Source organism: Neomonachus schauinslandi, chromosome 5, assembly GCF_002201575.2.
Source record: "Neomonachus schauinslandi chromosome 5, ASM220157v2, whole genome shotgun sequence".
In the NCBI taxonomy this organism is placed as follows: domain Eukaryota; kingdom Metazoa; phylum Chordata; class Mammalia; order Carnivora; family Phocidae; genus Neomonachus; species Neomonachus schauinslandi.
In genome coordinates, this window is record NC_058407.1 from 20,481,559 (window position 1) to 20,494,879 (window position 13,321).

The following is a 13,321-nucleotide window of genomic DNA, read 5'->3' on the forward strand; positions in this document are numbered from 1 at the left end:
AGTAAAAATGATGTTCTGAGAAAAAAGACCATATTTTTCATACTGTTGTACCCTGGATTAATAAATATTTGTTAGGTGTATGAGTGAAAAATAACATATACAAAAGATGGAATACAGTTTTTGTTGACTTTCAGGATTTTTTTAGTGCAAATTTATACTTTTGTTTAATAAATGAGCATGCAAACGTTTTAAAACCAGTTTCTAAAATTTTCAGTTTTCCCAGTTAATTATGCAGTGATTAATAATAGTTTGAAAGTGTATGAATGAGGGACCATCTCCTTTTAAATTTGTATTCTTTCTTTCATTCTAATTGTTTAGATTGAGGAGAATTGATTTCAAGTTTGAGGTGATAGATCAGTGACTATCTGCATTAAGCACTGTGTGAAAAGTCCATAATTTTAACAAAATTGGTCATAAAAGATATTTGTAACCTATGACCACACCACAAACAGAAAAGGAGAATCAACTTTACTTAAATAACATTTTCAAGTTACAAACATATTTCATTAAGTATATTGAAACTACTGTTTTAATTCGTTGTTGAGTTTATAGAAAAAATCGATAATTTATTTTATAATTCATACAGTTTATTTGGTTTCTTTTTTCCCATAGATTCTGTATACTGGAATTGTTATTTATGCCCCTGCCCTGGCTTTGAATCAAGGTACATTTTAGAGTTACTAATTATGTCACTCACATTTTGGGGATCACTTTTAATAGACCCTATTCCCTCTTTGGGGAGATGGGGAAACGAAGGGATGTTTCCAGGAACCTGTATCAACTTGAGGGGAACAAGATGGGCTTAGTGTTTAGCAGCTTCTTTGCATTCCTGGATCGATAGCTCCAAAAGATCTATGATTAATAGAAGGGCAGACCTCCCTGAGGAGTGAATCTCTGAAGTGCCAAACCGCCATGCTCCATTAGTTCAGAATGAACAGCCCCTATGGTCTATCACCTCAAACATGAATGGCTGCACTTTCTTCCTTGGCGGCTATAATCTGGAGCCCATAGTCAAGAGGCTTCTGAGTTACTCAGCTCAGTTCCATTGTAAAATATGGCAGGGAGAGAGCTTTTCTTATTTCCATTTCTAATGTGGTCCAAAATGCAAGAGAAGGAGATCTGTGTAATTTGAAATATCATCTTGCTCCTAGCGACAAGATGAAAGATGGCTATGGTGTCCTTTTAAACAAATATGTGAAGATGGTGTGATTGACATACTCCTATACTCTTTGGTTTTGAGCAGATAAAAGCCATGAAACTGGAATAGTTTACTTCGGCAAAAGTGCATTTTAGTCATATCCTCAAAAGGCTTTGGGAAGGGGCGCCTGGGTGGCTCAGTCAGTTAAGCGACTGCCTTCGGCTCAGATCATGATCCTGGAGTCCCGGGATCGAGTCCCGCATCGGGCTCCCTGCTCAGCAGGGAGTCTGCTTCTCCCTCTGACCCTCCTCCCTCTCATGCTCTCTATCTCTCATTCTCTCTCTCGCAAATAAAAAAAAAAAAAAAAAAAAAGCTTTGGGAAAACCCCATATCCTTTGAATTCTTATCAATTAGATGTGAGTTTATCTCTAAAGCTTCCTTATGAAATGTACAAGTGAACTCTGATGGGAAAAATGTGATGTAGTTCCTGGAGTTCATATAAAATTGAAAAGCCCTGCTAAACCCACACTCTAATTTCCTGCTTTCATGGTAAATAGATAGTAATTATTACCTAAGTTTATAAAGTACAATAGTATCGTTACAAACGATATTATTATATAACATTATATAACATGCTCTTGAATTCTGAATGTCAGGCATGTTCCATGTCAATATTACCAACATCATGAATGGGTCATTTCGTTTATAAAGAGCTGAGCTATAAACTTCATAAGTTACCTATTGGCTGTAAGTATAATGTAAGTGTAATTAAAGTTGTGGCTTTAGGGTTTTAAAGTACAGTTCTGGCAGTAAGAGAGTACTGCCTTCTATCTATGAAGAACTCAAGGGCTCTGCTCTTATCAGTTTATTGGACTATTCCCTAGAAATTAGAACCCAAGAGGCTGCTGCATTTTGACCACTTGAATATCAACTGCGTATTTTACTGTGACCAAGGGTAAATATAGTACTTGGTGTGCAACAGATGCTCCACAGAAACTTGTTTAACTGAAATGGATCTTAACGTTCTCTAGGCCCAATCGTTTTCCTTTTACCTTTTTAAAAAAATATATAGAGGGGCACCTGGGTGGCTCAGTCGTTAAACGTCTGCCTTCAGCTCAGGTCATGATCCCAGGAACCTGGGATCGAGCCCCACATCGGGCTCCCAGCTTCTCCCTCTCCCACTCCCCCTGCTTGTGTTCCCTCTCTTGCTGTGCCTCTCTCTGTCAAATAAATAAATAAAAAATAAAATCTTAAAAAAAATTATAAAAAAATAAAATTAAAAAATATAAATATATAGAAAACTTCAAACATATGCTAGTAAAAAAAGAGAACAGTATATTGAACTCTAATGTACCCTTAACTCTATGCTAAAAATTATCAACTCTTGGTTCAATTCATTCTGTTTCCCTCACTAGATTATTTTGCTGTAAATCTGAAGTATTTCATCATTTCATCTGAATTCAATGTCTTTTAAAAATAAGCTAATTTTTTCACTGAGGTATAATTGACATATAACATTGTATTCTATTATAATGATTCAAGATTTGCATATATTGCAAAATGACCACCACTATGTCTAGTTAACATCTGTCTCCATACATAGTTACAAAAGTTCTTTTTGGGCACCTGGGTGGCTCAGTTGGTTAAGCGACTGCCTTCGGCTCAGGTCATGATCCTGGGGTCCCTGGATCGAGTCCCACATCGGGCTCCCTGCTCGGCAGGGAGTGTGCTTCTCCCTCTGACCCTCCCCCCTCTCATGTGCTCTCTCTCTCCTCTCATCCTCTCTCTCAAATAAATAAATAAATAAATAAATCTAAAAAAAAAAAAGTTCTTTTTCTTATGATGAAAACTTTCAATATTTACTCTCTTGGCAACTTTCAATAAACATGCAATACAGGATTATTAATTATAGTCACCATGCTGTACATTACATCTCCATGACTTATGTATTTTATAACTGGAAGGTTGTACCAGGATGTGTTTTGTAAACACAATTATACTATATTCATATCTAAAATATTAACATTATTTTTAAAAATATCAATATGAAGTCAATGTTCAGATTTCCTTGATTTTTTTCAGTGTTTGTTAGAATTAGGATTCAAATAAGTTTATGTAATTGCAATTAGTCGATTTGTCTCTTAAATTTCTCTTTCTTGCTTTTAAAACTTTTTTTTTTTTTTTTTGCTCTACACCTAGAATAGAGCCCAGTGCAGGGCTTAAACTCACAACCCTGAGATCAAGACCTGAGCTGAGATGAAGAGTCAGATACTTAACTAACTGAGCCATCCAGGCACCCCTTTTGCTTTTTAAAATTAAAAACCCTTTTTTGTTGAAATACAGCTTATACATAATAAAATGTACAGAAATTAAGTGTACAGTTGGATGAATTTTAACAATTGTACATAGTTGTGTGACCACCACACAACTCAAGATACAGACTATTTTCTTTTTTTTTTTTTTAAGATTTTACTTATTTATTTATTTGACAGAGAGATAGAAAGCACAAGCAGGCAGAGAGGCAGGCAGAGGGAGAGGGAGAAGCAGACTCCCCACTGAGCAGGGAGCCCGACATGGGGCTCGATCCCAGGACCCTGGGATCATGACCCGGGCCGAAGGCAGCCGCTTAACCGACTGAGCCACCCAGGCGCCCCCAGACTATTTTCACCATCTAATCCTAGGAGATTTTCTTATGCTTCTTTGTAATAAACGCCCCTGCCAACCCAAGCTGCCACTTTCTGATTTTTATCACCATAGATTAGTTTTCCCTGTTGTTAGATTTTATATAAATGGAATCAAACGGTGCCTTTTTTGTAACTGGTTTATTTTGCTCAACAAAATGTTTCTGAGATTCATTCATGTTGTTACGTGTTTCAGTAGTTCATTCCTGTTTATTGCCAATATTTCATCATCTGTATCTCTACATCTGTTTATCCATCAACAACATTGGGTTGTTTCCAGTTTTAGGCAGTTATGAATTAAGACTACTAAGATCATTCTTGTACAGGTTTTGTTTTGTCTTGCTTTGCTTTTTTTTTTTTAATTCATTTGCATTTCTTACAACCTTTTAAAGCAGAATGTGACTTGAGCACTACATTTCCACTCACAAAACTTGCTGAGTTACTTTTTGTACAGCTTTACAACACACCTAAATAGGCTTACAATTTTGCTACTCTAAACAATGCTCTTCTTTGGAAAACAAGCCCTATAGATAGTTATTCCCATCAAGTTGGTTCAGTTTAACATACTAGTTTCTAGATGCCTGGTACATGCAGTTGATAACTACAGGGGATAGAAGACTTAAAAAGTAGATCCTAGAAGGTGAAAATTGTTTTAACCAATACTTTTCTTCTAAACATCAAGGTATAGCTCAGAACACTTCACTGACAAAAAAATTTGGTCTTACTAAGAAATCTGTTTGATTGCTAAACACTTTAGACCACACAGTTAACATTAGGTTACATACATCTTACAACAAATGTTAACTCCTTCCGTTAAAATAAGCCAATGTGGAACTAGGAACAAAAAACTAGCTGGGCTTTAGTTCCTAAATACCACAGCATCACACTCAGAAAGAAATCTTATCTTCTCCTCAAATAGTTCTTGTCACATCATATAGATTTTTTAAAATGTTAACAAAAACAAAGAAAAACATTCTTTTTTTTTTTTTTAAAGATTTTATTTATTTATATGAGAGAGAGCACATGAGAGGGGGGAGGGTCAGAGAGAGAAGCAGACTCCCTGCCGAGCAGGGAGCCCAATGCGGAACTCGATCCAGGGACTCCAGGATCATGACCTGAGCCGAAGGCAGTCGCTTAACCAACTGAGCCACCCAGGCGCCCAAAGAAAAACATTCTTGAAAATATATTACCAGAGGGAATAAAGATAAAGTATTGAATACATGTACAAATAATTCTTGGGACAGCACTTAGTTTACTTCTTCCATGCACGATGTGTTGTCATCCCCTTTGAGGAACAGCATCTCTTCGGCTATGACAACATTGTTATCATGAGAAGTAGTGTCATCTTCGTCAATACCAAGACCAAGTTTAATCATCCTGTAGATCCTGATAGCATGTATCTGAGGATTTGCTTTTGACACATATTTTTATCTCTATTGGGTGAATACCTGGAAGCAGTGTAGTTAAACATAACACCTATTATAGCCCAGTACAGGGCAGATGCAGGTACAAAATTTAAGAGAGACTGGAAAATATTTTTTCTAAATGGTTGTACCATTTTACATGCCTACTCCACAATGTATGCATGTCCAAGTTACTCCAGTTGTGCTTCTGCCCTGGCTTTGAATCAAGGTACATCTTAAAGTTACCAATTATGTCACTCACATTTGGGGCTAATTTATTTTATAGGAAAACAATTGACTTTTGTACATTAACCTTGTATCCTACAACCTTGCTCTAATCACTTACTAGTTCCAGTTTTTTTTTTTTTTTTTACATCAGTGATCATGTCATCTATCAACAAAAGAGAATTTTATTTCTTCTTTCCCAATCTTTTATTTCCTTTCTTGCCTTATTGCATTAACAAAGACTTCCAGTACAATGTTAAGAAGGAGCAGTGAGAGGGAACATCCTTGTCTTGGACCTGATCTCAGTGGGAAAGCTTTGAGTCTCTCAGTCTTAAGTAGGATGTTAGCTGTAGGAATTTTGTAGACAGTCTATCAAGTTGAGAAAGTTCCCCTCTATTCCTAGTTTACTGAAAGTTTTTATGATGAATGGATGTTGCCTTTTGTCAAATGCTTTTTCTGCATCTTTTGATATGATCATGTGATATTTCTTTTTTAGTGTGTTAATATGATAGATTCCATTAATTGATTTTTAAATTTTGAACCAGCCTTGCATACCCGGGATAAATCCCTCTTGGTCACGGTGTATAATTCATTTTATACTCTTTTGGATTCAATTTGCTAATCTTCAATTTGTTGAGGATTTTTGCAGTTGTGTTCATGAGAAATATTTGTTTGTAGTTTTCTTGTAATGTCTTTATCTGGTTTTGGTATTAGAGCAATTCTGGCTTCATAGAATGAGTTGGGCAGTATTCCCTCTGCTTGTATTCTCTGAAAGAGATTGCAGAGAATTGGTGTAATTTTTCCTTAAATTGGTAGAAATTACCAGTCAACCCATCTGGGCCTAGAGTTTCTGTTTTGGAAGGTTTTTAATTATTGATTCAATTTCTTTAATAGATATAGGCCTATTTAGATAATCTATTTCTTTTTGCATGAGTGTCTTGGCCTATTTTGTCTTTCAAGGAATTGGTCCATTTTATATAGATTATCACATATGTGGGTAGAGTTGTTATCCTTCCATTTAAAAAGAATATAATATGCCCCTCTGCTTCTTAGATAAATGGTAGCAAATTATACAACTTTTCTCTTTCTTGGTCTCATCTTAGTTACATGCATAACTTGTCTTTCAAGCACTGGTAGAATAGTGTGTTTATTTGAACCATGATGACACATACTCTATGACCCCATTCAGTCTGGATAACTACCTCATAGTATCAAGTTGTTTCTTAGCTTCATTACAATATAAATGCTTTTTCATGTATTTAATTTAGGCAATGTTGGATCTAGGTATGCTCTCTGAGGGTAGAAACCAGTTCCATTTAACTTATTGAGTAAATTTGTTTGGGGGCATTTTATGAGATTTGGACCTAGTTCTAGGCAAGAGTAGAGAGGTATGTAGAAAGATAGTGCCCCATAAATGATATAGCTTCCTACTGATGATTTTTTGAAAAACATTTTTATTATACATGTTTCGCAGTTATGCAGACATTTTCTTTTCTTTTTTTCTTTTTACAGTCACAGGATTTGATCTATGGGGCGCAGTAGTGGCAACAGGGGTGGTCTGTACATTCTACTGCACACTGGTATGTCAAAAACATTATCTCTTCTTTACTCTACCAACTGTTTTCCAAAGTTGAAAATTCCAATAGTTGTGTTCTGCAAACTAGGTTTTTCATATGTCCTCCCCTACTCCTACCTCCCACAGTGTAACTTTTTATAAGAAATATTCCGTCTAGGGAAAAATTTGATTCTTTATAGAACATTGATCATAACTGAAACTTTTTTCTTTTACATGAACCATTGCAGTGGTCCTCAGTGTTGTCTCCTAATTAATCCTTACTATTGCTAAATTATTATATTTGCATTCATATTATTCCTCAGCTTAGAAGCCTAACTTCCCATTGCCTATAAGCAGGAATCACAGTCAAAATACGTAACAACCAGATACTATGGACAATGATATTATTATGGATGCTAGTCCCTAGCAGTTGTACAACTCTTATGGCATATGGGACATACTAGGTCTTAAGACTTTAGTGGATTTTTTAGAAGATGGGGATCTCAGGGAGGGGATGGTTCAGCCAAGGACATAGGACCTGGAGGGAGACACTTGGGAAGTTTTTGGCAGTGGCTAGTACAAAACAATTTTAGTATTTCAACAACTGGTATGACCTTCTATGTGCATACTTGATTGAATAGCATCCCTGCCAATAGGATAAAATCTATGATTATTTTGCCTTTTGCAATTTTACTCTGAATTTTCTTCCCAGCAATCTCCCTCTACCATTTCATTTTGCTCCAAAAGGTATATCTGGCCACACTCAACATGTCATGCACTTTGACTTCTTTATGCTTTTGCCCATGCTGTTTTCTCTTCTGGGATGACCTTCCATCTTTGCCTCTACTTCTGTCTGGAGGCTTGGCTTAAATCACACCTTTTCTTGAAGGTTCTCCCAACCTTACTATCTACCACCTTGAGTCTATTCCTTAGCCAAGATCTATGTTTTCATTACTTTTGTCCAGCATAGTATATAACCATGTAGATGATTAATAATGTCTGATAAGAGCATTAATCCTAATATACTTTTTCCTCAAAGGGTGGTCTTAAAGCTGTTATCTGGACAGATGTTTTTCAAGTTGGGATCATGGTGGCTGGATTTGCATCTGTAATTATACAGGCTACAGTGATTCAAGGTGGGATCAGCACTATTCTAAATGATTGCTATAAGGGTGGAAGATTAAACTTCTGGAAGTAAGTTGCTATTTATCTCCTGGTCAATAGATCACTCCTTTTGTTGTTGTTGTTGTTTTTGTTTCTGTAAAAATAATCTCATTATTGAAGTAGTAGATTTACATTAGAAAACAAATAGATGGCTAAGAATGTGGTACAAAAAATTGAAGCTGGTAAGTTAATGTGTGAGGGGTTTCCACCAGGTCTTTAAGGGGTTAAAGCAGTCAGATGGTTACTTAGGTACATGGAATGTAACTTCCTCCTGAGAAAGGATTGATAGCAAAAGAGTGTTTTTCTTCCAGATATTAAAATCTGGGATTGGTCAAAGGGTGGGGTAGGGTAATTAGGGAAGAGATAGTGGAGAAATAAGATAAGGAAACCTCTTAAGAGAAAAACACTAAAGGGCCATGCTGTCATTTTGACAGTTCTTTGTCTCAAATAGCCTAGAGAATTTTTCTATTGATATTATATATAAATATTTTATAATATTCTATATTATTTCTAGAGGATTGACTAGAAAGTTATGACTAATGCCTAAAGTGTCAGTATATTGTATGATATAGCATTTCTTAAACAGCTATTTAGGTTTCCTAGAGAAAGACCAGTGGAGAAACTAGATATTTTATCACATATATACCACACAACTTAGAAGAATATTTATTTTTATTTATTATTTTTTTAAAATTTTATTATGTTATGTTAATCACCATACAATCATCATTGGTTTTTGATGTGGTGATCCACAATCCATTGTTTTCATGTAACACCCAGTGCTCCATGCAGTACGTGCCCTCCTTAATACCCATCACCTGGCTAACCAGTCCCCCCTCCCCTCTAAAACCCTGTTTGTTTCTCAGAGTCCATAGTCTCTCATGGTTCATCTCTCCCTCCAATTCCCCCCCACCTCATTTTTCCCTTTATTCTCCTAATGTCCTCCATGCTATTCCTTATGTTCCACAAATAAGTGAAACCATATGATAATTGACTTTCTCTGCTTGATTTATTTCACTTAGCATAATCTCCTCCAGTCCCATCCATGTGGCTGTAAAAGTTGGGTATTCATCTTTTCTGATGGCTGAGTAATATTCCATTGTATATATGGACCACATCTTCTTTATCCATTCATCTGTTGAAGGGCATCTCGGCTCTCTCCACAGTTTGGCTGTTGCGGACATTGCTGCTATGAACATTGGGGTGCATATGGCCCTTCGTTTCACTACATCTGTGTCTTTGGGGTAAATACCCAGTAGTGTAATTGCTGGGTCATAGGGTAGCTCTATTTTTAATTTTTTGAGGAACCTCCACACTGTTTTCCAAAGTGGCTGTACCAACTTGCATTCCCACCAACAGTATAAGAAGGTTCCCCTTTCTCCACAACCTCTCCAACATTTGTTGTTTCTCTCCCTGTCCATTTTTGCCATTCTAACTGGTGTAAGGTGGTATCTCAATGTGGTTTTGATTTGAATTTCCCTGATGGCTAATGATGATGAACATTTTTTCATGTGTCTGTTAGCCATTTGTATGTCTTCTTCAGAGAAGTGTCTTTTCCTATCTTCTACCCACTTTTTGACTTGATTATTTGTTTTTTGGGTGTTGAGTTTGAGAAGTTCTTTATAGATCTTGGATACCAGCCCTTTATCTGTAGTGTCATTTGCAAATATCTTCTCCCATTCCGTGGGTTGCCTCTTTGTTTTGTTGACTGTTTCCTTTGCTGTGCAGAAGCTTTTTATCTTGATGAAGTCCCAAAAGTTCATTTTTGCTTTTGTTTCACTAGCTTTTGGAGATGTATCTTGAAAGAAGTTGCTGTGGGCGATGTCAAAGAGGTTACTACCTATGTTCTCCTCTAGGATTTTGATGGATTCCTGTCTCACATTAAGGTCTTTCATCCACTTTGAGTTTATCTTTGTGAATGGTGTTAGAGAATGGTCGAGTTTCATTCTGCATGTGGCTGTCCAGTTGTCCCAGCACCATTTATTGAAGAGACTGTCTTTTTTCCATTGCATGTTTTTTCCTGCTTTGTCAAAGATTATTTGACCATAGAGTTGAGGGTCCATATCTGGGTTCTCTATTCTGTTCCCTTGGTCTATATGTCTGTTTTTGTGCCAGTACCATGCTGTCTTGGTGATCACAGCTTTGTAATATAGCTTGAAATTGGGCAATGTGATGCCCCCAGCTTTGTTTTTCTTTTTCAACATTTCCTTGGTGATTTGGGGTCTTTTCTGATTCCATACAAATTTTAGGATTGTTTGTGCCAGCACTTGGAAAAATGTCATTGGAATTTTGATTGGGATGGCATTGAAGGTATAGATTGCTCTGGGTAGCATAGACATTTTAACAATGTTTATTCTTCCGATCCATGAGCATGGAGTATTTTTCCATCTTTTTCTGTCTTCTTCAATTTCTTTCATGAGTGTTCTGTAGTTCCTAGAGTATAGATCCTTTACCTCTTTGGTTAGGTTTATTCCGAGGTATCTTATGGTTTTTGGTGCTATTGTAAATGGAATCATTTCTCTAATTTCTCTTTCTACAGTTGCATTGTTAGTGTATAAGAAAGCAACTGATTTCTGTGCATTGATTTTGTATCCTGCCACATTACTGAATTGCTCTATGAGTTCTAATAATTTGGGGGTGGAGTCTTTTGGGTTTTCCACATAGAGTATCATGTCGTCTGCAAAAAGAGAGAGTTTGACTTCTTCTTTGCCAATCTGAATACCTTTTATTTCTTTTTGTTGTCTGATTGCTGTTGCTAGGACTTCTAGTACACTATGTTGAACAATAGTGGCGAGAGTGGGCATCCTTGACGTGTTCCTGATCTTAAGGGAAAGGCTCTCAGCTTTTCCCCATTGAGGATGATATTCACTGTGGGTTTTTCATAGATGGATTTTATGAACTTGAGGGATGTTCCCTCTATCCCTATACTCTGGAGAGTTTTAATCAGGAAAGGATGTTGTATTTTGTTGAATGCTTTTTCTGCATCAATTGAGAGGACCATATGGTTCTTCTCTGTCCTCTTATTAATGTGTTCTATCACATTGATTGATTTGCGAATGTTGAACCACCCTTGCAACCCGGGGATAAATCCCACTTCGTCGTGGTGGATGATCCTTTTAATGTATTGTTGGATCCGATTAGCTAGGATTTTGTTGAGGATTTTGGAATCCATATTCATCAGGGATATCGGTCTGAAATTCTCCTTTTTGATTGGGTCTTTGCCTGGTTTGGGGATAAAGGTAATGCTGGCTTCATAGAATGAGTCTGGAAGCTTTCCTTCTGTTTTTATTTTTTGAAACAGCTTCAGGAGAATAGGTATTATTTCTTCTTTGAATGTTTGATAGAATTCCCCAGGGAATCCATCAGGCCCTGGACTCTCGTTTTTTTGAGAGGTTTTTGATCACTGCTTCAATCTCGTTACTGGTTATTGGCCTATTCAGGTTGTCAATTTCTTCCTGTTTCAGTCTTGGCAGCTTATAGGTTTCCAGGAAGGCCTCCAGTTCATCCAGATTGCTCAGTTTATTGGCATATAGTTGTTGATAATAATTTCTAATAATTGTTTCTATTTCCTTGGTGTTAGTTGTGATCTCTCCCCTTTCATTCATAATTTTATTAATTTGGGTCCTTTCTCTTTTCTTTTGGATAAGTCTGGCCAGTGGTTTATCGATCTTATTAATTCTTCCAAAGAACCAACTTCTAGTTTCGTTGATCTGATCTACTGTGTTTCTGGTTTGTAATTCACTGATTTCTGCTCTAATTTTAATTATTTCTCTTCTAATGCATGGCTTAGGCATCATTTGTTGCTTTTTCTCTAGTTCTTTAAGGTGTAGAGTTAGTTGGTGAATTCGGGATTTTTCTGTTTTTTTGAGTGAGGCTTGGATGGCTATGTATTTCCCCCTTAGGACCACCTTTGCAGTATTCCATAGGTTTTGGACCGATGTGTTTTTGTTCTCATTGGTTTCCATGAATTGTTTAAGTTCTTCTTTGATTTCCTGGTTGACTCAAACATTCTTAAGCAGAGTGGTCTTTAGCTTCCAAGTGTTTGAATTTCTGCCAAATTTTTTCTTGTGATTGAGTTCCAGTTTTAAAGCATTGTGGTCTGAGAATATGCAGGGAATAATCTCAATCTTTTGGTATTGGTTGAGACCTGATTTGTGACCCAGTATGTGGTCTATTCTGGAGAAAGTTCCATGCACACTCAAGAAGAATGAGTGTTCTGTTGTTTTAGGGTGGAATGTTCTGTAAATATCTATGAGGTCCATCTGGTCCAATGTATCATTCAAAGCTCTTGTTTCCTTGTTGATTTTCTGCTTAGATGATCTGTCCATTGCTGAGAGTGGAGTATTGAGGTCTCCTACAATTAACGTATTGTTATCAATATGACTCTTTATTTTGGTTAACAGTTGGCTTATGTAGATGGCTGCTCCCATGTTGGGGGCATAGATATTTACAATTGTTAGATCTTCTTGTTGGATAGACCCTTTAAGAATGATATAGTGTCCTTCTGTGTCTCTAATTACAGACTTTAGTTTAAAATCTAATTTGTCTGATATAAGAATTGCTACCCCAGCTTTCTTTTGAAGTCCCCTGGCATGGAAGATGGATCTCCATCCCTTCACTTTCAGTCTGGATGTATCTTTAGGTTCAGAATGAGTCTCTTGTAGGCAGCATATGGATGGGTCCTGTCTTTTTATCCAATCTGCAACCCTGTGCCATTTTATGGGAGCATTTAGGCCATTCATGTTGAGAGTGATTATTGAAAGATATGAATTAATTGTCATCATGTTGCCTGTGAAGACATTGTTTTTATAGATTGTCCCCGTAAATTTCTGTTGTATATCACTCTTGGGGTCTTTCTCCTTTTATAGAACCCCCCTTAATATTTCTTGCAGGGCCGGCTTAGTGGTCACATATTCTTTCAGTTTCTGCCGGTTGTGGAAGTTCTGCATCTCTCCATCCATTCTAAATGACAGCCTTGCCGGGTAAAAATATTCTTGGCTGCATGTTCTTCTCATTTAGTACCCTGAATATGTCTTGCCAGGCCTTTCTGGCTTGCCAGGTCTCTGTGGATAGGTCTGACATTATTCTGATGTTCCTCCCTCTGTACATAAGGAATCTCTTCTCCCTAACTGCCCTTAAGATGGTTTCCTTGGTT

General features: G+C 36.8%; 1 protein-coding gene across 1 annotated transcript in view; it reads left to right on the top strand.

Moving 5' to 3' along the window:
* Positions 1–13,321, top strand: part of SLC5A8 (solute carrier family 5 member 8) — a 69,183-nt gene that overhangs the window by 6,918 nt on the left and 48,944 nt on the right. The window contains exons 3-5 of the mRNA XM_021687557.1: positions 613–664; positions 6,960–7,027; positions 8,042–8,196. Coding sequence (XP_021543232.1) covers positions 613–664; positions 6,960–7,027; positions 8,042–8,196 — 275 coding nt within the window. The remainder of the gene's footprint in view (positions 1–612; positions 665–6,959; positions 7,028–8,041; positions 8,197–13,321) is intronic.